Source organism: Phialemonium atrogriseum, assembly GCF_030411735.1.
Source record: "Phialemonium atrogriseum strain 8032-3 unplaced genomic scaffold QBC33scaffold_40, whole genome shotgun sequence".
Lineage (NCBI taxonomy): Eukaryota > Fungi > Ascomycota > Sordariomycetes > Cephalothecales > Cephalothecaceae > Phialemonium > Phialemonium atrogriseum.
In genome coordinates this window covers 100712-127033 of record NW_026848177.1, presented here as the reverse complement: position 1 = coordinate 127033, position 26322 = coordinate 100712, and the positions used below count along the sequence as shown (strand labels likewise).

At 56.4% G+C, this 26322-nt stretch overlaps 13 protein-coding genes across 13 annotated transcripts; 6 read left to right on the top strand and 7 right to left on the bottom strand.

Moving 5' to 3' along the window:
* Positions 1-315: 315 nt before the first annotated feature.
* Positions 316-2040, bottom strand: QBC33DRAFT_281820 (extracellular exo-polygalacturonase). The gene is made up of 4 exons (XM_060423252.1): positions 1584-2040; positions 1374-1499; positions 986-1285; positions 316-908 (listed from the first exon to the last, which is right to left on the bottom strand). The coding sequence occupies exons 1-4, from the start codon at positions 1924-1926 to the stop codon at positions 328-330; spliced, it is 1350 nt and encodes a 449-aa protein (XP_060278747.1). The 5' UTR covers positions 1927-2040; the 3' UTR covers positions 316-327.
* Positions 2041-2635: 595 nt separating this feature from the next.
* On the bottom strand, positions 2636-3873 carry QBC33DRAFT_481302 (Triosephosphate isomerase). Its single transcript, XM_060425350.1, has one exon. It carries the CDS (start codon positions 3640-3642, stop codon positions 2881-2883), a length of 762 nt encoding a protein of 253 aa, XP_060278746.1. The 5' UTR covers positions 3643-3873; the 3' UTR covers positions 2636-2880.
* A 340-nt stretch (positions 3874-4213) lies between these two features.
* Positions 4214-4881, bottom strand: QBC33DRAFT_614264 (ribose 5-phosphate isomerase). Its single transcript, XM_060432582.1, has 2 exons — positions 4796-4881; positions 4214-4689 (listed from the first exon to the last, which is right to left on the bottom strand). Exons 1-2 carry the CDS (start codon positions 4832-4834, stop codon positions 4258-4260), a joined length of 471 nt encoding a protein of 156 aa, XP_060278745.1. The 5' UTR covers positions 4835-4881; the 3' UTR covers positions 4214-4257.
* An 835-nt stretch (positions 4882-5716) lies between these two features.
* On the top strand, positions 5717-7048 carry QBC33DRAFT_551758 (dhal domain-containing protein). Its single transcript, XM_060429224.1, has one exon. It carries the CDS (start codon positions 5733-5735, stop codon positions 7002-7004), a length of 1272 nt encoding a protein of 423 aa, XP_060278744.1. The 5' UTR covers positions 5717-5732; the 3' UTR covers positions 7005-7048.
* Positions 7049-7149: 101 nt separating this feature from the next.
* On the bottom strand, positions 7150-7476 carry QBC33DRAFT_563700 (uncharacterized protein; the record flags this gene model as incomplete). Its single annotated transcript, XM_060430305.1, has 1 exon — positions 7150-7476. One exon carries the CDS (start codon positions 7474-7476, stop codon positions 7150-7152), a length of 327 nt encoding a protein of 108 aa, XP_060278743.1.
* A 1888-nt stretch (positions 7477-9364) lies between these two features.
* Positions 9365-10255, top strand: QBC33DRAFT_563698 (uncharacterized protein; the record flags this gene model as incomplete). The annotated part of the gene is made up of 4 exons (XM_060430304.1): positions 9365-9453; positions 9575-9875; positions 9972-10151; positions 10205-10255. 4 exons carry the CDS (start codon positions 9365-9367, stop codon positions 10253-10255), a joined length of 621 nt encoding a protein of 206 aa, XP_060278742.1.
* A 600-nt stretch (positions 10256-10855) lies between these two features.
* On the top strand, positions 10856-11834 carry QBC33DRAFT_574140 (L-xylo-3-hexulose reductase; the record flags this gene model as incomplete). Its single annotated transcript, XM_060430737.1, has 3 exons — positions 10856-11153; positions 11223-11476; positions 11545-11834. The coding sequence occupies 3 exons, from the start codon at positions 10856-10858 to the stop codon at positions 11803-11805; spliced, it is 813 nt and encodes a 270-aa protein (XP_060278741.1). The 3' UTR covers positions 11806-11834.
* Positions 11835-12017: 183 nt separating this feature from the next.
* QBC33DRAFT_551754 (uncharacterized protein) lies at positions 12018-14366 on the top strand. Its single transcript, XM_060429223.1, has 6 exons — positions 12018-12205; positions 12282-12988; positions 13150-13260; positions 13317-13445; positions 13515-13624; positions 13688-14366. The coding sequence occupies exons 1-6, from the start codon at positions 12118-12120 to the stop codon at positions 14004-14006; spliced, it is 1464 nt and encodes a 487-aa protein (XP_060278740.1). The 5' UTR covers positions 12018-12117; the 3' UTR covers positions 14007-14366.
* QBC33DRAFT_601382 (family 61 putative glycoside hydrolase) lies at positions 13960-15455 on the bottom strand. Its single transcript, XM_060432106.1, has 2 exons — positions 15056-15455; positions 13960-14969 (listed from the first exon to the last, which is right to left on the bottom strand). The coding sequence occupies exons 1-2, from the start codon at positions 15113-15115 to the stop codon at positions 14298-14300; spliced, it is 732 nt and encodes a 243-aa protein (XP_060278739.1). The 5' UTR covers positions 15116-15455; the 3' UTR covers positions 13960-14297.
* Positions 15456-16709: 1254 nt separating this feature from the next.
* Positions 16710-17352, bottom strand: QBC33DRAFT_519454 (uncharacterized protein; the record flags this gene model as incomplete). The annotated part of the gene is made up of 2 exons (XM_060426291.1): positions 16710-16986; positions 17303-17352. The coding sequence occupies 2 exons, from the start codon at positions 17350-17352 to the stop codon at positions 16710-16712; spliced, it is 327 nt and encodes a 108-aa protein (XP_060278738.1).
* A 1199-nt stretch (positions 17353-18551) lies between these two features.
* QBC33DRAFT_551751 (heterokaryon incompatibility protein 6, OR allele) lies at positions 18552-21200 on the bottom strand. Its single transcript, XM_060429222.1, has one exon. The coding sequence runs from the start codon at positions 21081-21083 to the stop codon at positions 18726-18728; it is 2358 nt and encodes a 785-aa protein (XP_060278737.1). The 5' UTR covers positions 21084-21200; the 3' UTR covers positions 18552-18725.
* Positions 21201-21972: 772 nt separating this feature from the next.
* On the top strand, positions 21973-23123 carry QBC33DRAFT_581664 (uncharacterized protein; the record flags this gene model as incomplete). Its single annotated transcript, XM_060431278.1, has 4 exons — positions 21973-22027; positions 22155-22507; positions 22543-22722; positions 22824-23123. 4 exons carry the CDS (start codon positions 21973-21975, stop codon positions 23121-23123), a joined length of 888 nt encoding a protein of 295 aa, XP_060278736.1.
* Positions 23124-24012: 889 nt separating this feature from the next.
* Positions 24013-25646, top strand: QBC33DRAFT_623598 (uncharacterized protein; the record flags this gene model as incomplete). The annotated part of the gene is made up of 4 exons (XM_060432904.1): positions 24013-24126; positions 24257-24830; positions 24914-25036; positions 25301-25646. 4 exons carry the CDS (start codon positions 24013-24015, stop codon positions 25570-25572), a joined length of 1083 nt encoding a protein of 360 aa, XP_060278735.1. The 3' UTR covers positions 25573-25646.
* Positions 25647-26322: the final 676 nt, after the last annotated feature.

Here is a 26322-nt window from a genome sequence, read left to right as displayed (position 1 = left end):
AAAAAACCTGCGAAGAGAAACACGAAAGACAGCAAATATTCTACCGCGTTGGGTCTAGCGTCACCCGATAGGGGTCGATAAGATAAGATAAGCCCTACAGACAGGCACATTTTGGTGAATGTGGGGTCCTCATCCGTGCTTTTCTTCAGAGTCGCCCCCCCCAGCCCCACCCACGCCACCGTCCTGGCCTTCCTCTCTTTTGATTCACATGTGAAAGTAACAGTTTACATGATTCCATGCAGAGGCAATTCCTTCCCCTTCTTGGGGGCTGGCTTAGTTAAATCTGACGCTAAATCTACATGAAATTAAAAGACAACTCGGCCATTTCTAGAACCCAAGGAAGTTGTCTGTGCAGGTAAAGTCAAGCTTGCTGTTATCGAGATTCAAACAGTACGCCTCGTTTGTTCCAATGGGACTCTTGACTGAGATATCGCTGGCGGTGATGTTGCTGCAAGAGTCAGGGGCACTGCACGCCACAGCGGCGATTTCAGGGCTGTGCTTAGAATTGGTCGAGCCCGTGAAGCGGCGGAACACAATGTCGTCGATGGTGAGCGGCGCCGGGAACTCGAGGCACAGCGTCAGGTTCTTCTGCGAGTAGCACTGGTTGATCTCGATGGCGTAGTCGACGTCGTCGACCACCATGTCCTCCCAGGTGCAGTTCCGCACCCGCCCGCCGCCGCCGCCGCCGACGAGGTCGTCGTGGTTACCCGACGCCACGTTGGGCCACACCTTGATGCGCGCTCCGGTCCCGGCGTTCTTCATGCTGACGTTGGACACCATGACGTTCTCGACAATGTCGAACACGCCTGGGTACTGGCCCAGAGAGCCGACCGAGATCCCGTGAGAGCCGCTGCAGTCGAGAGACTGGACGAGCATGTCGGTGCTATTGGGCTTAAATGAGACACAGTCTGGATTATGTGGTTAGTGGCCTGCCTCTGCTTCCCATGATTTAACGTTCGAGAAGATGGGGCTGTCCGTCACATACCATCGCCGTTGTTGATGACCGAATTCATGATGGTGATGTCGCTGCTTCGGTAAGTGTCCCAGCCATCGGTGTTCTTGGCCCCGTTCTTGCTTTTGCTCTGTCCGGAAATGTTGATGTTGTTGAACACCACGTTGGACGAGTTGGCGATGAAGTGGTAGTACTGAGGGCTGTACTGCAGGTTCAGGTCTGAGAAGATGGCATCCTTCAAGCCGTCGATGCCGAACAACACGGGGCGCAAGGTGTAGATGTCCGCCGCATAGGTATCGTACCAGCGCTGGCCATTGCCATCAATGGTGCCACCTGGATTTAGCTCCTGTCAGCTGATACAAGCCATACCTACGATGGAAAGGGATCTCGACTAGAGCTGAGTCGCGACTCGCTCACTCACCTCCATACATCAGCACGTCCTCGCCGCCAAGTTTGAAAAAGGTCGTGACGTTCTGGAACCCAAATTTGAACCCGTTGGCCTGCCAGTAATCGGTATCGTCGGTGAACAGAATGGTCCCTTGAACGTCTGGCCAGCACACCTCTCGTTAGCTGTCGCTCATTTGCGCAGAGTGCGGATGCATGCGGGGAGCGTGGCAGGGCAAGGGCTTACCGATATCAATGTGCTTCAGGAAGGTCAGGTCCAAAGCCGTGCCGATGAGGTAGTTCGTGTCGGCCTTGAACACCACGCGGCCGCCATCGTTGCACCTACGCAGGGCGGACATGATGCGGCAGGAGTCATCGGTAGCGCCATCGTTGTGACCCTTGACATAGCACACTTTGGTGCGTTCCGGAGGGTTCGGAATGGGCAACCGGGGAGTGTAGGGATAGGGGACGAGGGTTGGGCGAGGCGATAGACCGTTGTCCCCGCACGAGTCAGGGGGAGCCGGGATAGCTAGGGTGAGCAACCCCGAGCCGAGGAGAGCTAGGGTAGCCGGGATAGCTGGGAACTTCATCGTGGATCCTGCTAGGGGCTCCTTGCTAAGAAGGTTCTTGGCCACAAGGGTTGGGAAGGAGATAAAGAGAAAAGGTTGAATAGCTCCACCGAGAGCAAGAAAGTGACAGGAGCGGGAGGATCTTATAGAGTGACGAAGAACCCCGGCGTCTTGGCAACAGCTGCCATTGGGATATTTCCCAGGTTTAGTTAGCAACGCTCGTCGTGAGAACTTCTCTGCGGCAGATTAGTTAGCCTCGTATTCTCCCAAAAATCACAGCAGTAGAATTTGGTTCAAGCTCCTCTAGCACCGCCAAGGCCTGACTAAAACCCAATTTATCGGGCGACTGGATGTTTATCCTGCAATCACATCGCGGCGCCGACAAGAGACAACCAGGCCTAGTCTGATGACGTACAAGCGCGGTGTTCAGCATCGGTGGATAAAGCCATGGTCCAAGAGGCCGTCAGCGGGGTAAATCCCAGCAAATCTTCCTCGCTGCCGTCATTGCCGTGCCCCAACCTGCCACAAAACCAGGGCGTCGGAACAGGCACAAGACAGGGGGAGGCTTGTTCTGCATGGGAACATAGCTGCCGGACGAATGAAGCCAAGATACGTCAAGCTTTTGCGGGGGTTGGGTTGGTGTGGAGGCGTTCGATGGGGCCTTATTGGCGGATTTTCGGCTCCAGATTTTCCCTTGGCGTCCAAGGCGATGTCACCCAATTCTCCAATATGTCGATCGGGGCTATATTTGGAGTGCGAAGCATCGATTGCCCGGACAATTCCCAGCGCCAAGACCCGTTGGAGAACGAACTGCGGGGGTGAAGAAGGAGCCGCGGCAAGGGACAAATATAACCAGTTCTTCCGCCTCCCGCACGTCACTTTCGTCAAGCTCTCATTGCTTCGCGTTGACCTGCACTGGCAAGACTGGTTAAACCTTTACTTCTACACTACTAGGCTTCCCAGCTTTCCCAGCTTTCATGCCGCAGCAACTTCCTGTATCGTCTTATAAAACTGGGCAGGGTCATGCGCAAACCGACCCAAGAAAAGACCATCTACTCCGTCCTTGAGCTTCTCAAACAACCCAGGCCCCGCGCTCCCCCCATAAATGATCCTCGTAGTCCCCTTCCTCCGCGCAACGCAATCCAACCTCCTAATCTCCCTCGTCACTCCCACGACGTGATCCGCGCCAGCCGGCTGCGCAGCCCCAATAGCCCAAACAGGCTCGTAAGCAAGCACGACCTCTGCGTCGTCCGGCAGACCAGCCATGACAGCCTCAACCTGGACGCGACACTCATCCACAGCAACAGCGACCTCCCCGCGGGTGCGCTCGCCGACGCACACGAGCGGCACCATGGCGTTGCGCGCGACGGCTGCGGCCTTGCGGGCGACGTCGGCGTCGGTCTCGCCGTAGATGCGGCGGCGCTCCGCGTGCCCGATCTCGACGATGCGGCAGCCGACCTCGGCCAGCACGGCGGGCGACACCGAGCCCGTGTAGGGGCCCGCGTCCTCGTAGAAGGCGTCCTGGGCGCCCGCCGCGATGCCCGTGCCCGCCAGCTGGGAGATGGCCGACGTCAGGGTTATGGGGTCCGGGACGATGAATACGTCGACTTGGTCTAGTAGCGAGGGGGTCTGCAAGATGTGCTGGAGGACGTCGTCGATGTACTTCTTCGTTGTTGCGGCGGAGAAGTACATCTTGGTGGATACGCCGAGGATGCGGCGGGGGCGTGAGGTGGACATATTCTGCAGCGGTCCGGTCCTTCTAGAGGTTAGAGGTCTAGCGTGGGACACTGGGCTAATTTAATTAAAATGGAGGGTAAAGAAATAAGGGGAGAGGAGGGTGGCGGCTGGCAGGCACGTGTGTGTGGAATAAGGGTGTGGAATAAAATGGAAAATGCAAAAATATCGAAAGGTGGATGGATGAGCCGCCTCCTCGGCGAAACCTCCGATCCCCCCTTCGGAGCAATCGCCGGCTCGGTGAATCTCCGGACTCGCGCGACTTGTTCCTTTTATTTTCGACGAAGGCTCGGATTTCCTAAAACGGTAATCCCGTTCTCCGTTGACAATTGGCAGCTGTCATGGGTGGAACTAATCGTATCTGATTCGCTGGCCTCCATCCAAGTTTGAGAGTCCCCACATGGATCTGCAACAAATCGGGGGTCTATCCATCGGGCCGGCAGTAAACTACATCACGGGACGTCATGACCGCTTCAAAAGCCTCGGCCTTTCGCTGCAACCCCGATTTAAAAGCCCCAGACCGGGACATCGCCGCTGGGTCTGGATCACGGTAACAGGCGCACGGTGTTGGTGGGGGAGGTGTTGGCAAAAAATGAATTCATAGTTCCCGCTCAATTATTATTGCCCATTCTCGTATTTGGTGATGGCGGCGACCTTGTCCGCGCTGGCGCTATTCTCATCGAAGACATAGCCCAGCCACTCCTTGGCCAACCTGCGGGCCAGCTCCAGACCGATAACCCGCTCGCCCATGCACAAGACCTGCGCGTTATTGCTGAGAACGGCCCTCTCGACCGAGAAGCTGTCGTGCGCCGTAACTGCCCTGATGCCCTTGACCTTGTTCGCCGAGATGGCCACCCCAAGCCCCGTCCCGCAGATGAGCAGCGCCCGGTCGGCTTTGCCCTCGGCGACTTGCCTTGCGGCGTCGACTGCGCGATGGGGATATGCTGTCTTGTCGTCGGCCCCGAGGCTGCCCACGTCTATGACTGACTCGACGCGATCATCGTTGGCGAAGTCCTCCTTGATCTTGTTCTTGTACGAGACTCCGGCTTCCTGGAATTGCCGGTTCATGTAAGGTCAGCCCGACTGCGACAAGTGTAAGGATGGGGTAAGGGTAGCGGGGGAAGGGAGATATCCCCTGAGAGGTTTCTGGACTTACATCGCAGCCGATGGCAATCCTCCACTTTGGCGAGCTCATTTTCGGTTCTTGATAACAGCGGTAATGTCAATGACCAAATATTTGGGTTCGACGGGTGCCAACGTATAAATAATGAAGTAGTAGCTTCCCCCCCCTTCGCAGGGGTGGCGGAGCAGTAGCGATAGTGCAGACGATCCTAACCCACCTAGGCAGGCACCATGACATCAAACCAACCCACCCCTTCTCCACCCCCTGACGGGTCCCTGAACTGGTGTGTGTGCTGTACAGTGTCTATGATGAAAGCTCTCCTACATCGGTCATCTGTCCGGGGTTACCCCTCCCTCGGAGGCGATGTCTCGCAACTCGAGACATAAGTCCTTGAACACCCCCCAGCTCTACGCCAGAGTCGCACACTTCCTCGACGTTCACTCCGAAGACACGCATCACAATGTCGAACCGGCACCTGTTCAACTCCTCCGAGGGGCTTGTTTCAAAGTCACTGCGAGGCATAATCGCGTACAACCCCTCGCTGGCGCTCGACGAGGACCACCGAGTGATCTACGACACGTCGCACGACAGATCCAATGTCTCGGTGATCAGCGGCGGCGGCTCCGGGCACGAGCCTGCCTGGACGGGCTACGTCGGCGAAAACATGCTCGCGGCGTCGGTAGCGGGCGACATCTTCGCCAGCCCGAGCACCAAGCAGATCCTCGCGGCCATCAACGCCGTGCCGTCGGACAAGGGCGCCATCCTGGTCATCACCAACTACACGGGCGACTGCCTGCACTTTGGGCTCGCCGCGGAGAAGGCCGTCGCCCGCGGCCGCGACTGCCGCATGATCATCTGCGGCGACGACGTGTCGGTCGGGCGGAAGGGCGGCCTCGTCGGGCGCCGCGGCCTGGCCGGCCAGATCGGCGTGCTCAAGGTCATGGGCGGCGCCGCCGGGCGGGGCGCGTCCATGGACGACGTCTACGACCTCGGCGTCGCCTTCTCCCGCCAGATCGTCTCCGTCGCCGCCACCCTCGACCACTGTCATGTCCCCGGCCGGACGGAGCATGCCACGCTGGCGGCCGACGAGGTCGAGCTCGGAACGGGCCCCCATAACGAACCCGGCTACCTGAAGATCTCGCCTGTGCCGTCGCCCGAAGATCTCATAAAGCAGGCCCTGAAGCTCTGCCTGGACGAATCCGATCCCCAACGAGGCTTTGTCAAGTTCGCCCCGGGCGACGAGACGGCACTGCTGGTCAGCAACTTCGGCGGCATGTCGAATCTGGAGATGGGCGCGCTGGTGGACGAGCTCCTGGAGCAGCTGGGCAGGGACTGGGGCATGGAGCCGGCGCGGGTGTACGCGGGCCAGATCGAGACGTCGCTCAACGCGCCGGCCTTCTCCATCTCGGTCGTCAACCTCACGGCCGCGGCGAGGGGCTGCCCGTACTCGGTCGACGACATCAAGTCCTTCCTCGACGCGCGCACCAGCACCCACTGGGAATCCATGGCCGGTGCCCAGGCGCGGGCCGGACCTGGGAAGCGCAGGGCTCAGTTTGTTGTTGGGGGCCAGACGGAGGGAGAGGACCACAAGAGGCCCGTCGACGACGCAAGGGATCTCAAGGTTGATCCGGTTACGCTGGAGAGGATGCTTCGTAGCGCCTGTGAGGCGCTGGTGGCTGCGGAGCCGGACCTGACGAGGTGGGATACCATAATGGGCGACGGGGATTGCGGCGAGACCATCAAGACCGGCGCAACGCTGCTGCTGTCCGCCATTGACACAAAACAGCTCGCCGCGTCGGGGTCGGTTGTCGCCGTCCTGAGGGAGCTCGAGGATATCGTGGAGAGCAGGATGGGGGGTACGTTGGGTGGGATCATGGGCATCTTCTTCGTGTCCTTGACGAACGCGCTCGAGCGCAATATCGAGCTCGCCAAGACACAGGGGGCGGCCTTCCTGTGGGCAAAGGCCCTGTCGTCGGCGTTGGAGAGTCTGGGCCGCTACACCCCCGCCAAGCTCGGGGATCGCACCATCATGGACACCCTGATTTCGTTCGCCGAGGGTATGAGGGCGGGAAGCTTCGACGATGGCGTGGCTGCCGCCGCGAGGGGCGCTGAGGCGACGAAGAAGATGACGCCGAGGTTCGGCCGGGCAACATATGTCGCCACGGGGGACAAAGACCTTCCGCCGGATCCGGGTGCTTGGGGTGCGATGGTGGCTCTGAACGGATTGAAGGCTGGCATGTAAGAGGACCCCGGGAGGTTAGACTACTTAATGATATGATGCAGGTGGTTTAGCTAGACGTATTGCTAGGCGTTACACTTCTCCAACTCTTCTACTAGTGTTCTTGGTCATGGCGTCCTGCAAAGATGTACTCGGGCCCCCCTTCATCTCATTTGGCCTCGACAATGTCCTGCGGCAATCCGTCATCCTCGATATCTCCCGTCAAGCACCGTTTCACAACCCTGGTGTATATTTCAGCCACTGTCGCAAGGAGCAGCTTTTCGACGTTCTTAACGGGCGCTTCCTGAAAAGCTCGCCGTGGTCTCTCCTGCGAAGTAATTCCATCCGACTGATCTACCAGCCGTTGCCGCTTCACAAGCTCGTCCTGCCACTGAGCTACGTTTTCCGCGGCCCACTTGTCCGAGGTGCTAGTCTCGGCTGCTTCATCCAACTTGACTCCCACCGTGTTGATTATCGACTTGGGACTCGGGAACATGTCATCGGCGATGTCTTCGAGGCTACGTCACATGCCGATCTGCAGAAGGACCAGGCCAAGGCTGTACAGGTCGAACACCTTCAGGTGGCGCTGGTCGGCGTTGAATGCGTATGCCGGGTGTGCCTGAAGGAGTCCACTGGTAGAGGCAAAGTCCCTGCTCGGCAGTTTGTCGGAAACGTACTCAGACCCGTGCATGCCTGCCCACGTGAAGCTGGTGATGCAAGGTCGAGCCAGGTCGCGGTCGATGCCGCCAATGTTTGCGTCCACCTGATTGCTCTTGAAGACGAGGATGTTGGTCGGCGCAATGCCCTTGGTGTAGCACGCCGCAGGGCTGGAGCAGCGCAAGCGACTGGAAGAGGCTCTGGGCCATGCGGTAGCGCGTAACGAGTGACGGCTTGACAATTATGGTACGGACTAGACTTGTTGTGCACCTGGTGGCGTTGAGACCAACCGTTCGGTCCCCGCGGGAGCAGCCTCTGCAGGGATATTGGGTCGGCATCCTTGGCCGCGTCCTGCGGGAAGCGAAAGACAAGCGAAAGCTCTGATCCTTGCTGGTTGGTACGTAACCGGCGCAGTCGAGCGCGCGCATCCGCGTCGGCTTCGGCGTCTTGGCCAGGATCATTGCGAGCTCACGCACGCGTGTCTCCACGAAGCGTTCGTAGTCCTGCGGCCAACCCGCGTAGCTCTTGTCCTCGAGGAGTACCGGCTCGGTCTGTCCCGTGGCTTTGTCACTGAGCTCGGCGGCGGCCAGACGTGACGACTGGGTCACCCGCCGCTTGCAGATGCGCGTTGGAAGAATCCGGAGCGGCGAACCACCGCCGGGCCCCGGTCTCTTCCCCGGTCCTCCTCCTCTTCCTCCCGACGTTGCGGTATCCTTTTGGTGGTTGCGAGAACATCGCGCTTGAACTGGGCGCAGCGTGCTAGCTCGGGCTCGTATGGCGTCGTGGCCTCAATTAACGTCAGCAGATTCTGCTCGCCCCAGACGTGTGGCAGCATAGGGGCGGGCAGCACTCCGCTCCAGCAAGGTTGGCCTGAGACGAAGACTAAGCCCTCGTTCAGGGATTGCAAGTCGTTGAGAAGCTTGTCAGCTCGCTTCCGCTGGGCAGCTGCCCCATGTGGCGGGCCTGATGGTCAAGTGCGCGACGGGCCGCAGTGGGTTTGGTGATGCGGGCTTGGAAGATGGGGAGACACGGAGACGCCAGAACAGGTCCGGGAGTATCAGTGGTTTGGCTCGAGATTCATGGGGCTTTTCCAAAGACTTGTCTCGTCCTGTACGCCCACCGAGTTGTTAGCGGTTTTCGATCGGGACTCTTTCCGACTGATTACGGAAACTACAACAACGAGACGGCAATGTATATGTGTTGCCGCGTGGGCGGAGTAGGAGCGGTCTTGTCTCAATCGGAGGAGTTAGACTGGTTCCGCGACCAGACAACTATCGCCACTCTCGACGGTCGGCTTCCGCTGCATTTATCTTCACTCTTTTGAGCCCCAATATGTCGCAGAGATTGCTCAGACACTACTAGTAAATGGTGTAAGCTTAACGCCACGGATTTGTTTAGCTTCAGGGCTGTTGACTATGCCATTCTACCAGGGCGGGAGGATGTTGCCTTGTGCCTTTTCAATCATCGTAGGTTACTGCGCGCCGCACATCCAACGTTCTATAAAACGAGAGGGTACTTTTCAAATCTGACCATGCGTAACAGAGACCCCTCTATTCACCTCCACTAGCCTGCACCCTACCGACTTTGCTACGGCTCATGAAGCACTCCTCACCGGTTCCGTCAGCATCATTGAGCGCTGTTTTCGACACACGGACCGTGAGATCAGCCTGGAGTGTCTCTGCTACATGGCTTGGCACATGGAAACGGCAGTCTCCCCTAACTTCGTTATGACCTTGCGGAGGTTGCTCTCTCCTGTCGCGAGACTGACGGGCGACGAGATGGAATCGGGTCTTGGCCGCCAAGTTCAACGTGCTCTGTTAGGTGCCCTGGGCCTTGGGAAACTCGGCCATATTCGCGGATATTGTCGAGCGCCTCCTCCCTGAAGCGGGATTTTCCATCGAAGCAGTGGTACAACTACTAAAATAGCGCCCTGCCAGTGCCCAGGGGTTTCTTGGACCAGCGCCTCGCGCTGCTCCGCCGCCGGTTTCGCACGCTGGCCGCGCTGTCTCCGGCGAGCGGGCCGTTGGCAGGGACGGACATCCTGCCGCTTCTCCGAGACAACGAGCTGCTTCCGACCCCGCCGTGGAGAGCCTAATTCCAAGGACGAAACGGCGGTGGGCGCAGCTGGTGGAGCGGGAGAACGGGGAGCGGGGCGTTGTCATCTGGGACTTTCTGGTCCAAGGCGAGTACAGGGCCAGCATGCAGGCTGTGCTGTTGGAAGAGCTGACGAATCGAGAGGTCTGGGCTAGGACGGGACACTATAAGAAAATGGCGAACACGCGGGGCACGTCCGTGGCCAAGTACACGTACTCATTCTCCAAGCATCTGTACTAGTTCATGATCGAGTATAAAGCCGGGGGCTGGGACGAGACGCAGGACTCGGTTGGTCCTAAGGAAGTGCTAAAGTGGAATACCATGGTCGAGGCGTTGCAGGAACCCAAGGAGGACCGGATAGGGAAGGACATGACGGGACAGTCGGCAGGGATCGGCGTTTACGCGAAGACGTTGATCCTGGTGAGGGTAGTAGCCGGAACGAGGCGGCAACACGACAGCAGACGCTGATGAAGCTCGAGGATGGGGATGAGGAGCTCAGGAAGAGGCTTCAGTTTCTAAGATAAAGCCTGGAGGATCTGCCGGATGACGAAGATGATCCCTGTTGACATAATGGGCAAGATAAGGTGATAGAAGGGAGGCAGATAGTTATCGAGGTGGCTTTGCATTGCAATCAACGTTTTCGAGCCTTGTTCGGGTATTCGCATTAAAGTCTCTAGAATGTTGATAAGCATAGGTAGTGTGTATATGGCTCCGAACCTGCTCTTCACGGATATCCGTGAAGGGTTGCATTGACCAAGGATGCTTTGTAATGCTTCACGTTGAGTATCGACACAGTCTCCAGATATCCGTGAAGGGAAGATGAGCGGTCAGTGAGGTTGCTTTGTAATGTGTTCAAGCTTTCGTCAAGTCACCACATTTGAACCTGTGTGATCGGAGAGAGGTGTAGTCGCCATGCGGTAATTAGGAGAACACCGGTATTCACGGATACCCGTGAATCGCACGAAGAATTGGTAAGCATGTTATTGAAGCAGCAAATGATTAATTCTGCAGTATTTGCCTTTTGTGTATATAATAAGATCCAGACCCCGATCTGACCTGGTTGTTTCCAAACTGGTTGTATACACTCATCACTGATAGCTTTTTTTTCTGTGAATTAACCAAATATGGTGGCCGAAACCCTCTCACTTGCCGGCAAGACTGCCTTGGTTACAGGCTCGGGCAGAGAAAACGGTATTGGCGCTGCCATCGCCAGAGCCTTCGCCCGGAACGGCGCATCTGTCGCAATCCATTATGTGTCAGAGAACTCGAAGGCGAGGGCCGAGAAGGTGGCGGCAGACATTGGCCGAGAGTTCGGAACCAAAACAACCGTCGTACAAGGGCCGGTGGAGAAATACGGCACCGGGAAGAGGATGGTCGAGCAAATTCTGCAGGCACTCGACGTCGACCACATTGACATTCTCGGCACGTAATGGAAGCCAGTGTTTCGTTTGTGGGAGGGACGTAACTAATCTTCGTCCTCGTTCTAAACAGTGAACAACGCTGGATTTGGGGGCAATGTATCTCTCATGGAGGCAACGCCAGAGCAGCTCGAACGAGAATTCGGCGTCAACACCTTCGGCTCGATTTACCTCACACAAGCCGTTGTCGGTGCAGGGAAGATGCCGAAAGGCGGCCGCATTATCAACACTGGTTCTATCGCCTCGAAACTTGGTCTCGAAATCTCCGCGGTCTATTCGGCGGCAAAGGCTGCGCAGGATAGCCTCACGGCGTCCTGGGCTGGCGAGGTGAGCTTACGTACCTTGGCGTGCTTCCCATGCTCGTGCGATGGGCCGTTTGCTAACGGCGTCGCTAGCTTGGCCAGAGCCGTGGAATCACCGTCAATACACTTGCACCGGGGCCAATTGTGACAGATTTGTCGAAGGGGTTCTTGGAAGCGGCTGATGGATCCCAAACCGCACTCCAGTCCGCCATGTTTGCGCAGACGCGATCTGAGGCTCGCCTCGGGACAGTCGAGGACATGGCTGATGCTGCGCTTCTGCTGGCGTCGGAGAAGAGCCGTTGGATCACTGCACAGTGGATCTCGGTCAGCGGCGGCATCACTGGAACCATGTAATTAAATGGTCGATGATGATTATTCCGTACTTCTTTTAAGCCAACCGGAACGATAGACACTCCTTGTGGTCGATAGGTAGATAGAATGCCAAAAATGGTTAAGAGTTAGAGTGCCCGCTGACAAATAGGCAATTACTAATCGAGCTCGTGGTGTCGCGGAATTCCGTGAAGCGTGCCCGATTGATAAATAACCGGAGTAGAACTCACGCCCCTCAATGTCCAAAATGAGCAGATTGCATTGAGTTTCCGACGAAGTGCATTCCAGGATCTCGGAACCAATTACTAAGCTGCCAAAATCCGGCACGCTCGCAGCATGCCCGACGACCAGGAACGAATTGCTTCGGGCAACCCCGAAGCAAGCCACCATTACTGTCCGTTATGCAAGAGAACATTTGCTCGAGGTGGGGAGGCATCATCTATCTATGACATGCTGGATCAAGAGTCAGCAGTGATGCGTAGCTGATGCGCGTCTGCTAGAGTCCACACGGAAGCGGCATTACTACTATTGTCGCTCCAAACTGCCCGACACGAACACATCTCGCAAGCGGTCCTGCGCCGCATGTGTCCGTGCGAAAGCCCGCTGCATCCGGCCTGCCGATACAGGCTTGGAGTCTTGCGTCCGGTGCAATGAGCGGGGTGCCAATTGCGAGTTTGATGCAGCGGCACGGCGGAATGGGGCGCCTCCCCCTGGGGCCAAGGACTGGGAGATCCAGGGGAGTTCAACCACTCTGACCCTCACCAGACGACCCAGCCGTTCTGGGAACTTGCAAGTCAGCACCTTGCCCCAGACCTATCCCGATATTGCAGCTCCCCTCAGCCGGCAGTCAGCAGATATTAACATCTGGGATGCCGATTTCTTCGGCGAGATCGGCCCTCTTGGGCTGGAGAGCACGCCTGTTGAAAACCAGGGCATCGATTCCCTATTGAGTGGTTTTAGCGGAGCACCACCCGATATGCTCGTGACTGGCACGTCTTCCTTCACACCATGGACCATTCAGTTATCTGGCCCCTCACCTTTCGAACATCGTGCTTTCACTAGGCTAAGCGAAGGTCCATTGGTGTCGTTGGCGATGCGGATATTGCGATCTTATCCCTTCATGATGCTTCAAAAAGCCGCGCTGCCGCCGTTTATAAGCCCTGTGCTGTTCTCGTGGGCCGAGACAGGAATGGGGCCTCCGCAGCAGGTTAGTTTTCCACGACTCGACCTCCTCTATGTGCATTCTCGGACCCTTGGCCTACGACACCACGGGAGAGGCGGCATGGAAAATGTCACTTGACTGCTATTTGGTACTTTTGAGTTTTTCTACGAAGAGTGCCCTTTTGCTGATTGTCCATTAACGAGCAGGCTCTGATTACTTGCGTGGACCTGGTCAACTTGTTCAAGTCCCGAACGGAATCGGATAGGAACGTTATATGGAGGCTGATCAGGCTTGAACAAGAGAGAATCTTGGCCAAGGTAGGCACAAGCCGTTGGCAGTGTGAAATCAAGTCTAACGGTCGCTCATCAATCAGCATGCCAACTTCGACCGATGGGAACTTCTGGCTGCTTTCCAGGCTCTGCTCGTCTACTGCTTGTTGCGCCTCCACGAGGTTCCGGTTGGACACGACGGCTTGGAGGCTTCCCTGCTCACCACGGTCAACGTAAGTGGACGGCCAATCAACTCCTCTATAGTGAGTCATGCTCTCTACTACGGCTGACAACCGCGGAAGCTTGTCTTTAGTGCGCTGGCTTCGTCAGCTGGGGGGACTCACAAGATGTGTGTTCCTGATGACCCTGGCCTGTCTTGGACAGACTGGATCTTCAGCGAATCAATGAGACGGTAGGCACCGTTCTCGATATTTGTTCGTTACGTGGTATCATCAAATGCTGATCCTCCATGAAGCACGGTGCTTATTTTTCAGATTCTCGACATCTTGGTAGAGATATCAACGGAGGCCTCATCTTATGCCAACTGCGGGCTCCTTCTTATCCCTCTGGCAACCAGCGCGACTCTGTGGAATGCAGAGGACCCCGAGGGATGGAGGACGGAATTCAGGCTCTGCGATAAACGTACCACATACGCACTCTCCCAGACCGGGGTGCTGACAAGGCTTCAAGTGACCGATACCGGCGTTACATTTAGCGCGGCGGAGTGGGAAGGATGGAGGGCCGAGGTTGGTGACATAGGGACACTCGTGATGATTATCGGCGCGTTGCGATAATTAGATCGAGCGGCGCCTCACGGATGCGAGTTTGGTCGAGGTAGATGTAGAAGGGGAAGGGGAACCCGAAGGGGATAAGATTCGGCAAGTCCCTCCGTTGACGACAGCTTACGGAACAGCTTAGGGACAGCGCTTGCTTACGCGTTCATCAGAATAAATATCCCTGAATTTCCTCCACTCCATTGTAGCTAGAAGAGCATAGCTCTTAATACATTCTGTAATTACCGTACAAGAAAGTTCAAGGAGAGAGTGTTCATGTTGACGAGAGTAGTGTGAGCGACACCCACACGCCTAGCAGGTCATCGGGGCCGGACCCGGAGCCTTGTATGGCCTGTGGCCGTTGTCGTCCTTGCCGTTGACCCAGATCTGGATCAAGATGCTGGGATCGTTCTGCTGGTACAGGCCAGGGATTGACACGGTGTTCGTCGGTACCACGGTCCCTTCGCTAGACAAGTTGATCTGGGCGCAAGACTGGTAGAACTGGGCGCCCATGTTGTCGTACGCCGAGTGCAGGGCAAGCAGCTCCACCCTCAGCAAGTACTGGCCCGGCGCGAGACAAGTGGGGATATTGGCGTACGACCACCCCCCGTTCTTGATCATGGTGTCGACGGCCCATGTCGCGCTGGCGGCGTCGAACGACTCCTCGTAGATCTTGAACCACTTCAGGCCCGAGGTGCCAGTGGTGGCGGCGTTGTCGACCTTGGCCATGTAATACATGATTGGGCCCTTGTGGGATGGATCGATGTATTGGGCCTTGTCGTTGGCGTACTGCGCTCCTCCGATGACGTGACCCCAGTCGGCGCCAATCCTGTCGCCGGCCTTGACGTTGATCACAACGTTGGAGTGCGTACCGGGTTGGCCGCAGGCCATGTTTGGGTCGTTCACGTTCGTGACCGGATTGTCGTTGCTCGGGGCACGGAGGCCAACGAGAAGTCCTTGATCAACGCCATTGACAGAGACTCTCTGTCATGTACCCGTCAGTTTGATGCTGCAGTCTCGGATCGGCGAACGGCCTGGCACATGGATACGTCCAAGTCGGAGCAGCTTACCTGGAAAATGCTGTGCGCCTGCGCCGTAGCGACAAACAAGGCAGCGATATCGAGCCTCATTGTGAAGAGTGGGCTTGCTGTTCAAGAATCTGATTCGGCTTTGGCTTTGACTCGAAGTGAAGTCGCACACGCACATCGACTGGGCACTGGGGCAGGCCAAGCTTCCTTTAATAGGCCTGCATACAGCTATATTCTCCTCCCTGATTTCATCTTGACACTATATCCAGCTGGAATTTCGGCCCTTCTCGATATGGCAATATGTCGGCAGACGTAGAGGACGAGCACAAGTCGGAGATTTATTTCATCCATATTCGACTGTCGGTTGCTGGCAACCACAGGCAAATGCCATGGATAGAAGCCCGTGATATATACTGTCCGTAACCCCGGAGACGAATTATTGTCCGCCGGGAAATTAGAATGCAGAGCTTATTTGAGGATGGTCCCTAACTCTAATTGGATGAGGCTGAAATGCCGGAGGTCTTCCCTCCGTGCTCTCGTTTCGTAATCGCCTGGCCGCCTCGTGTGGGGTGCAGCGAGGATCAGCTGCCGCGGCTCCATATTATATATACCATGGTAGAAGTCAAGAACGCTGTTGTTCGCCGTGAAGACAATGAGTCGGCGACAGTCTTCTGCCGGCCTGGCGAGGCTTGGCAGGAACTCGAGATTGACATTTTTTCCACCATACACGCATCTGAATAGGGAATTTCTCTACAGGCATGCGCCATTTGCGCAGGCAGGTCATCTGGTCTTTGCGTTTCAGGTGTCAGAGCTTTGTGGCAGGTGGTAGAAATTGGAAACAGCTGCCCTCGCTCCTCGCTATTCACTATTGATGTTGCTATTGCTATTGCTATTACTATTGCTATTGCTGGCGGGAAAGTGGTGCCGTCGACGGGAAAGGGCTTGGCAGTTGGTAGTGGGAAACGAGGACGACGCCGAAGCAAGCAGCAGGAGGAGCAGGGCCAAGCGATGAAGCTGAACATACAAAGCTGGCCATTCTGCACTCAACAATGCCTCCTTGGATTAGCATAATTATGGCGGGCCCACGGACGAGAACTACCCCAACTCGGACCATCACGGGCAAGCGCAAATCAACCGGCTCGAGTTCCTCCCCTCACCCGAGACCACTGCAGCTTGCCATGGACCGCGGCCGCGATGCGGATTGCGCGCTACTCCATCGATCCGGCATGCGGGGCTCACTCTTCAAGGTGCGGCTGTCAACTCACGGCTATAGGCTCGTTGCGAAGGGTATGGAGAGTCCTAACCGTGCCCGCCTGCAGCACGAGAACGAGATGTACGATCGACTTTGGGAGTTGTTCGTTCTCCCCCGGCGATGCCTTCAGAGTTGAAGGCGTAGACAGGGTATATGGATGACCTACCCCTAATATATTTTGCTGCAGATCAAAGCAAGTCTGTCAAGCCTAGAGCATCTCCGTGACAGACCCTATCTTTCCAAAGAAAAGAGAGATTGCTCATGCTGATTAGCGTGTCGAGATGCCTAAGACCAAGTACCCTCGTAGAGATTTCCAAAGTTCCTTTACCTGTAGTTCCTCCGCTTCCTCCTACCGGCCCTGATTCCGGTACGTCGACGCCAGGTTGGCTGTGCCGGTCAGCGTCGAGGGATGATCGGCCCCGAGCTTCATCTTGTGAGTCTCCATCACTCGCTCGAATGGCGCTTCTGCTTGCCGATACCGCCCATCAAGTTGAGGCATATTCCATATTTCCATAATAGATTAAGCCTCTTCCCATCGTCCTCGCCGGTAGGCCTTGACCCGAGGGTGTAATAAGGGTGCGGCATATACGACCTCCACTCCACTCCACTCTGTCGACATAGCCGATGTCTCCCAGCACTTCTGCCAGTCTTGCGTTGACTCTGCAGATCCAACCGGGCAGCAACTCTTCCTTCCGGAGTCAATTCCTCGTTGCCAAGTGCACTAACCGATGGATATTTATAACCGAGTCTGCAGACTGCAGCGTCCCTGTCGCGTCTGTCTCTTTCTTCCGCGATTGACCCGGCGGGAGAAGCAATTGCGGAATGTCTTTGGCATCTACACAGGCCATGAATAACAGGCAGTCCGCCGCAAGAAAGTCGCGCTGCCCGATGTGCTCGAAGGAGATAAGTCAATATATGCCTTCTCTTGGATTCCACTATCACTTCTGGCGTGTCAGTCATCTCCATTTTCGCCGAAGTGATCTCGATCAAGCATGAATGAGACCTGCCTACCTCTGGAGGCGCTCGGCATAACGCACCTTGCCATGACAATCATATTACGGGAAGCCTTGCGTTTACCAAGAGCCATCTCGTGCTTCTAGGCAAAGCAAAGTATAGTTCAAATTAGTTTATGTTGCTTGCGGGTTTAGACAACAGCATTCTGTAAGTCTGCAAGGTAAAATACATTCAAAATTCCTGCTTAGCTACCTTCTTCCATGCCTCCTCACCCATTACCTGTCTCTGTCTCCTCAACTCCGTCTTTGGACTGCAACTCCTTGGAATCATACGTCCCCCTCCAAAAAGTCCCAAACCTCTCCAGCTTTCCACCCTCAGTTACTCAGTTGTGCATATCACCAGATTGTGCTGAACAGGGCAGCCTCTTGTAGAGAAGCAGCTGATGTTAGTGTCTGCTGCTGCAAGATATTGTGAAAGCCAAAAAAGCTTACCTGATCAACCCGCAATCCCAGTCCCTGTCACCAAATCATCTCTAAGGTGTGCAAGCTGCACAGCGTCTGTTTTGAAATTGGGCAGGAGCGTATTCCACTGGGAGCGTCCGGACGTGTGGCTCTGAGGTGAAGAGTATATCTGGGCACCTCGGAGTGGTAGTTCCCCATTCGGGGGGCCCATTGTAAAAGCGTTCTTGGATGTATCGTGCTGCTGGATCCAAGGCCAGTACTTGCGGGCAGAGATACCATTTGTCGGGGATATCAAATACCTGCCCGCAATTTTTGCCCCGATGGGTGTGGTGCGACTTGACCTTGCAGCAGCAAACTGCACTGATGTATTGAAAATAGCACATGTTGGTGGAGAGCAAGGCTTATCAGGAAGCGGGATTTTGACCGATGGCTAGGGGCTAGGGGTTGAGGAGCTGTTGCTGTTCGGCAAGGAGACTAATTAGGGGAACAGCAGGCTCTTCTTATACTAGAAGATAGAGAACAGCACCTTCATCAGTCTAGCCCTAGGACATGTTAAAATAGCGCTCTATGAACCATATAGTGGTAGAATCACTGGCGGTAAACCTGTCGACCTGCTAAACGCGCTGTAGCGTGCTGGCTTCTAATTGTGCCTTGCAGTTACCAAGCTGCATTCACTGCAGCCGTAATGCTTTAGACTCTTGTCGCTGATTTCCTAAAACAGTCTTCAAATATATTTGCCTTGCGTTGAGAAGCAGTGATTGGGAACTGCTTTAGAGCTATCTCCCCTCCGGTGGCATGACTTCTTGGACGTGTCCTCAATTCACTACTCTTCAGCACTTTCATATCAAGCTACGAATAGGTCATCAATTTCGTCACTGATTAGTAGATGTTGATTGTCTAGTCTACCTTCTTGTCATGGCATTGTGAAAGGTAGCAATCGGTCATCAGAACAGAACTACGATGAGAAGATCCTCCCCCGGTCCAACGCTGTCTCGGGGCTCCCACCTTAACGCCAATCCATATGGTACAGTACAGTACATGACCCCTATCGAATACATACTTCCTCCCATTCCGTATCTTCACCTATTGATTTCCCATACATGACACCGTGGACATATGCCGAGCCAACCAACATATAGCACGATGGTTCTTCGGGGTGAGGTCTCAACACAAGGGGACAAGGACAGCTGTCCAGAACAACAATGGTGTCACCAACCTCGGTCCACATCGGACTATTAGCGAGATGACCTTGATTCGAAATCACGATCCTTCGGTTCACCATACTTCCGTCCATTCCAATCAGGAATGTCGAGGTCCTGTCGACACAGACAGCCAACGCCTTGACGATCTTGTCGTGCGGTGGTGGGCTCCCCATCCTCTCCCCCCGGCCTCCTTCCTCCTCTTCCTCTTCTTCCTCCCTCTCTTCTTTCTCCTCCTCCCCGTTCTCCTCCTCATCAAGAAGCCTTGCAATCTGCAAAGTCAGATCTGCCAACCCCTTACACGAGGGCATGTGACCAGAAAAGTCCGTTGCAGCCAGCTCATTGACATCCCCTAGCCAACCCAACACCCCTCCAGCATCCGCGTCGATAGCGCCGTCAGCCGCAGCCGCAGTCGCCCCGGGGAAATACCTAGCCAAGCACTGCAGCACGAACCCACGAAACATATCCCCGTCCCCCGTAGTACTCCCCGGCCACCGCGCAGGACACCTCCTCGCCACCGAGTCCATCAGCAGCGTCCGCCAGAACGCCTCGACGCGCGCCTGCCCCGTGAACGGGTATGTGGCGCCGCCCGGAATCCCCAGCAGGTGGCCGGCGAAGCGATGCCAGTCCGGACCGATCAGGTCGGGCAGCGAGACGCTCAGCGTCGAAACGGTCCCGATGACGGCGGCTCGGACGTGGATGCGCGGTCCGGCTATGTGGATCTTGCGATGGCGGTTGTTGGTCTCGGGGTGTTGGCCGTTGGGTTGTTCGTCCTCCGTGGTGGTGGGTGTTCCGGCGGCGTTGAATTGGGGTCGGATGGACCACATCAGCTCGAGGCCGTGGCGTCGGGATAGGTCCGGTACCCAGGAGGGGAGATTTGGCTGCCTCGAATATGGGGGGTCGTTGATGGCCATGAGCACGGCGAGGCTGTCGGTTTGGTCGATAAGATGCCTCATGGTCTGTTCGTAGATGTGCGCCGAGGTGATGTCGGCCGAGTAGTTGACGCCGACTGCCAATGGACTGAGGCCGTCCTGCTCGGCGATATTGTTGATGAGGCCGAGGTGGCCAAAGACCTTGTCTCTGGGATCGGTCGCATCGGCCCACCGGTTGGTGAGAGCGAAGTACATGAGCCACGACACTGCATTGTCCGTCGTGCAGCCCGAGAGGCATCTCATCTCGTTACGCATCGTGTCGTCGACTGGGCTCGGATTGCCCAGTTGGAGATATCGATGCCGGTTGTACCAGAGCTGGAAGCTATTGGCGAATGAGTCGCTGACAACCCAGTCTTGCATCCCCTCTGCTTTACCGTTCCCGTGGCCGTCGCGGCTGTCGCCTGAGAGATACCGGGACAGCGCCGGCAGTGTTCCCAGTTGTCCCAACCTCGCCACTCGACCGGCAAACACCACGCGGCCCAGCTCATCCCACGTCATCGCGTAGGGTCCCCAAAATACGAAAACGTTGTCCGAAGAGGAGAGGGTCACTTCTTGGATCACCCAAGTCCGGCTGAACCAGCGATGCTCCAAGAAGTCAATCAACGGCTTCCACTCTTCCCCGTTCTTTTCGGGGCTGGGAAGGCCCCGTTCATGCCAAAACTCGTCCGGCGGGGGGACCCCGTTTGGGTGTTGCCGGTAGTAACGACCAAAATCCTCGGGAGGGATCAGCAGAATGGTCTTGATCATTTTTATAGCCTTCGCAGCCTCGGGGCTTGCCCTCCCCAGCCAGATGGAGGTTGATGCAGCACGTTTGTAGATCCGGTCCATGATGCCCACCTGGGCAGCGCGTTCGGCTAGATCATTCTGGTTGATGCAGATGGCATCGACCCAGAGGTGTTGCACATCGTCGTCAAAGTCCCATCGCCAGTGCAAGCAACACAGCGCGTCCATCAGGTTGCGCAAGACAGGGAACGGCCGCCCGTTGACGAGAACCGGAAGCTTGTCGCTGAATTCGTCCCCGGCAATACCGTCTTGTGGCGGACCCCAGGTATACGACAACGCTACATATTTGGGCGATTTGTCCACGGGATGCGTTTCGATGACAAGGCTTGGCCTCGCTAGGCCTAGTGTATACCACTTTGGGCGAGCAAACCGCAACAACCTGACTGAATTGTCGTCGAGGGCGTAATGATGCCTAAATGGAGCTGCCGTGTGGAACCAAAACCAAGGCCTGAAGACAGCTCTCCATAGACTGGAAAGTGTCGCACCCATGGAGGAAAGGGGTGCGGAGTGAAGACGATTGTTAATCCAGCGAAATCCGAAGGGGCACGGGTTGTACTGTCGATGATCCCATAACCCTAGAATATTACCTGGAAGACTTATCGCGATGATTGTGGGGATGTTCGCTCAGCTCGGTGAGACCGTGAGAGGGGACGGAGGCACGGGACTACGCGGCCAGCCAATCAAGAATGCCAATCAAGAATAGCTGCGCCCCCCGCGCCCCCCCCCGGGGGGGGGGGGGGGGGGGGGGGGGGGGGGGGGGGGGGGGGGGGGGGGGGGGGGGGGCCGGGGCTTCCGGGCCCCCCAAACACACACCCCCGCCCCCCACCGCCGGCCCCCCCCCCCCCCCCCCCACCCCCCCCCCCCCCCCCCCCCCCCAAGATGAGGGCCGTCCCGAGTGTTTGCCGGCGGGTAATTAAAGAGGGACCTGGACTTTTCACAGAGCAAGAGGTGTAGCCTTGTAATTGGATGCCGATTCCCACGAATGCCGAAAGGTCTCAGCATATAAACACGGGGGAAATCTCTTCCCCTTTCTCTATTGTTCTGCATTTCCCAGTGTGGCCTGCATGCAAGGACGCCGCCACGCACTATCCCCTTGTCATTGTTCCCTTGGGCTTGCCTCCGATGTGGTCTGCTGGACGTCTGTTGTAACCTTGATGATGCGCCGGGCTCATACATAAATTCACGAGAGTCCCCGCAGTCTAGGCCTATTGCTGTGGTGGGAAGAGCAGGTAAGTAGAGCAGGGGGTGGCACAAATACTTAAGCCAGGGCTATGCCCAATAAAATCACACCACCACAAGGATCAAGTTCCTTTCCTTCCCGCGGTCCCCCCATACGTGCAGAAGAGAAAGAAGGCTCGTCTCGTCCCGACAATTAACTATGGCCGACTATGACGTCCGGGGAAAAATTGCTCTCGTTACCGGAGCAGGGCCCGGTAAGCCAAGCCGTTCCTCACACGGCAATTCCTATTATTTTGGAGGCCCGCCCTGCTTTGCTGTCTTCCTTCATTCTCGGCGGATGGATAAAAACAAATGCTGGTTTTGCTCCTCGCGGTTACCCAGGCATTTCCCTAGCTCTTGCCCAACGGCTTCTCGAAGCAGACTGCTCAGTCATGATCGCGGACTTAGCCCTCCGACCCGAAGCCGAAGCCACCGTCGCCAAATACCCAAACCCGCCGCCCGCGGATGCCAGCGGCAGGCCCTCAGCCGCGTTCCACAAGACAGACGTAGCGAATTGGACGCAGCTCAATGCCCTGTGGGAGGCGGCGCTCAAGACCTTCGGCCGCGTCGACATCGTGGTCAACGGCGCCAGCATTTTCGAGCCGCCCTGGTCGTCCTACTGGAACCCGCCGGGCGTCTCTCCTTCGCCCCGGGACCCGACCGACGCCGCCGTGGGCGCCTACCGCATCTTCTCGGTCAACACCATCGGGCCCCTCCGCCTCTCCTCCAGAACCGACATGTCAAGGGCAACCTCCTGTGGGTCTCCAGCATGGGCGCGTACGTGCATTCGATCCAGACGCCCCTGTACTTCGCCAGCAAGGCGGCCATCGTCAGCGTCTTCAAGTCCCTCCAGGGTCTGAGGGATCTGGTGGGCATCCGCAACTCGGCCGTCTGTCCCGGGCCGACGAGGGTGCGTAGATATTTGTCTGCTTTGCCCTTGACTTGATGCCGTGCCTTGCTTGATCCGCGCCCAATGCTTATCGTTGTGTGACAAATTATCTCGTTTCTCAGACACCTCTATTTGACCAGGAGTTCTGCCGCGATCGCCTGGGCCAGGATGACCTCGCCCTGGCGCCCGCCGACGTCGCCGACGTCATGATGAGACTCCTTACCGAGGAGCAGTACGGCGACGGCAACATTCTTGAGGTTATGATGATTGGCACCAAGGAGAGGCCCGAGGTTCACCTGAAAGAGGTCCAACTAGACGCCTTGTACCCGACTGTCAGCCCGATGGGCGGCAACACCAAGGCCATGGAGGAGGAACTCAAGTTCATGCAGCTCGTTGCCCAGAAAGGAATGCGTTCCACTTGATATTGTGTCTAATTTTATAGGGATCGCCTGGGACAAGGAGAAGAAGACATGGCCACACCGCTACTGTGGAAGGTTTACTTGAAGAAATAAGCATCTTGCTTGGAATGATGGTATCCTAGGGTCATGTTTATTGACCTACAAGACCATCATTTCAAGCAAGATCCGTTCAAAGAGGCAATATCGCCGAGCTACAAACGACGCAAAGCTCCATGTCGGAACTGTCTCCCCCAACGGTTGGCCACATCTGCAACCCGGTCCCGTGTCCTGGTTCCACACGTCTTCACGTCCAGCCCGTCCCCCATTCTTCGGTCACATTGCCGATCGTAGGGTACTCCGATCTCCCCTGTTCACCGCAGGGGCCGTCCTTGTAGGCCCACTCGTCCTCGGCGCAGGCGCATGGTAGTGTTTTTATGCCTAGATCCTGCCCTGTTGGAGTAAGAGAAGAGCCAGGTTAGCCAAACATGCACCATGGCCGCTATGCCAAGCCCAAAGACTATCCGTACCGGAGCTATGGCTGAGCTGGCTGAAGCAATCCCAGCGCATTCGGATGGTTGGCTTGGTTCATTGGTTGGAGCATAATATACGGAGGGTTGAACCGCAAGGCTGACAAGTTGCATTGGTAAGCTGGAAGGGGAGCAAATTAGTTCATATGCTACTTGACGCTGGCTCGGGTTTGAAGTGGGAAGGATTCCAGATGGACGGTAATATATTATATGACGCTGATCTTAATATAGGTAGGTTGTAGCAAGTGCGGGAAGCTGCTGCAGGCTTGTTTATAGGTGGGGGGAAGGATTGCTTGGAAGTGGGGGGGAGGTAGAAATACCCGGCCTCACAGTTGCATTCCCTCCCGCATACTCCACCAAAAGGTAAAGCTACCTTCCTATCTGCGATGCCTGCCGTCGTTAAGCCGCAGCCGGTCATCGTAGGCAGGAACAACCACAGATCCTACGCGGATGCAAGGGACCTGCTCCGGGAGGTGTCCTACGCAGACAAGCATCGGCGAGTGCTACGTCATCCTTCTGCGGCAAAGACGGCATCGTCCCATGCTCGAATGGATTCGTCCATACAGGGCTGCGCGCCTGGCAGCAGGACCTCCACCTAGAGCTGCGACCCGACTGGCCATCCTTGCGCAGTTCGGCTTCTTCGTCAACGCCAATGCCGAAGCTCTGCGGCCCCTGTTGGTCGCGCACGGCGGCCAGCGCAAGATCGTCGCCGATGCCGGCCCCCAGACCCTGGACACAGTCGACGTTGACGCCGTGGCCCAGCGCATGGCGGCCCAACTGCGGACACACCTTGCGGACCCCGATGTGGCCGACTGGCTGCTGCCTGAGTTTAGCACTACCCTTCCCCACGACCGCGCAACTGCCACCATGGTGTTCCTTGGCACCATGAAGGAGTATTTCTCCTACGACGTTGTTTTTGGATGCGGCTTTCCATCGGTAACGCTCCACGGGGCCCGCGACGACTCGGCCGATCTACTGCAGCGGGCGGGGCGATTCTCTCGTTTCGGCGACGAGCCTGCCGCTTGGTCCCACCGCCTTGTTAAGGCTCTCGGATACATGGTAGGCAGCTTCGGCCGGCCCGATAACGCGGACATGCGCGCCTTCTGGATGCGTTGTTGTCATTCAGCCGGGGCCGAAGCCTCCGGGGAGCTTGTCACCATGTCCGGGTGGGTCGCGGCTTTTTGCTGGTGGACGGCGGACGGGGGTACGCAGAGGATATACCAGGACGATGAGCTTGCGGGAAGGGGCATCTGGGAGGGCCTGATGTCTGGCGAAGGTTCGAACTAGATGGCGTCGTGTATCCTGTCATTACCATGGAAGAAATCCCTACGGGCATCACCAAGGCTCCTATTACGTGGCGCAATAACGATGGGGAGGAAGTCAACACCTTGTTCTTGGCGGGTCTGCCGGGTATGAAGGTGATGGATGCTGCGAGCACTAGGGTACAGCCTTCATCTGGGTGGTGGATATTGATGGGCGATCCAGTCTCACATAAGGGGCGTCCTCCTCAGCCCTTGCGGATTCCTCCGTATTCCATCGTCTCGTAAACACGAACTGGGAGTTGTCTGGCTTGGGGAGCTGGTACGATCCGGACATGCCTGCTGTGTTGTTCGACGAAGAAGCCGCCGGGCGAAAACGGCGGGATGTGGCCTCCTAGGGGACGTATATCTGCAGTGAATGGCTTCCCTGCTCAACTCAGCATCGACGAGTCACAGAACTACGACACGCAGAGGCCGGACGTGGGCTGCGTCAGAGCCGTTTGCAGGAGCGCCGTGCCGGGTTGGCCAAGACGCGCATCTCCGAGCCCGTCTCGCGTCGACTCGCACGTTAGCCCTCCGCAAGGGGCGCGTGGGAAGGGAAGAAGGGGGCCAGAAGGCGACGGCGTAAGCATCGAAGACGACTCCTGGTGCCCGCTGAGGGACCCAGATCACCCTGCCCAGTCCTGAACCGCCAAATCGATATGCTTAGAATCTATTTTTGCCTTTTACCATAGCTATGTCCCAACCCTTATAATGCAAGCATTCAAAAATGTGCTACGTAATAGAATAAAAAACGTGACCCTCTTAGGGACATTTGTCTCATCGTAGGAAATGTCCTTCTTGGTGACATTGATGCCAAACTCCTTGACGGCAATTGACTCCCACTTCAATGTATTCCCAGCTAGGCACGGGAAAGCCTGGCTATAGTCAAGTGTGTGGAGGGAAATGGAGATTGGGGCGTGGCAGGTGAGGCTCTCTTAGCAAACCCCCTACTTTGAACGCAGGCGCCACATATTAATTACCAGTAGACTCGCGTTGTGGCGAAACAATTGCAAGAATTCTGCACTACAAGAACTTAAAATATTAAAGGATTAGATGGGAATGAGGCATCGCCTTGCTGTGCCCCTGATGCATCGCTCTAGCAGCCGACCCTGCGCACCTCGGGACCGAGGTTCGAATGCGAAAGATCTGCCTTGCCAACAAATCCTACAAATCCTATCGCAGCAACAAATCCTTCAAATACTACCTTACCAACGAATCCTTTAAATACCACCTTACCAACAAATCCTGCCCTTACAGGCAAATTGTTGTACTATACCGGCAAAATTGCTCCGCCTTGCCAGATAAAATTTCCAGGTTCGCGGCAGGGAGAAAGGGACCTTCAATGGCTTTCTTCTGCATTGCTAGTGTGGCGCCATGCAACCTAGGCCTGCTAAT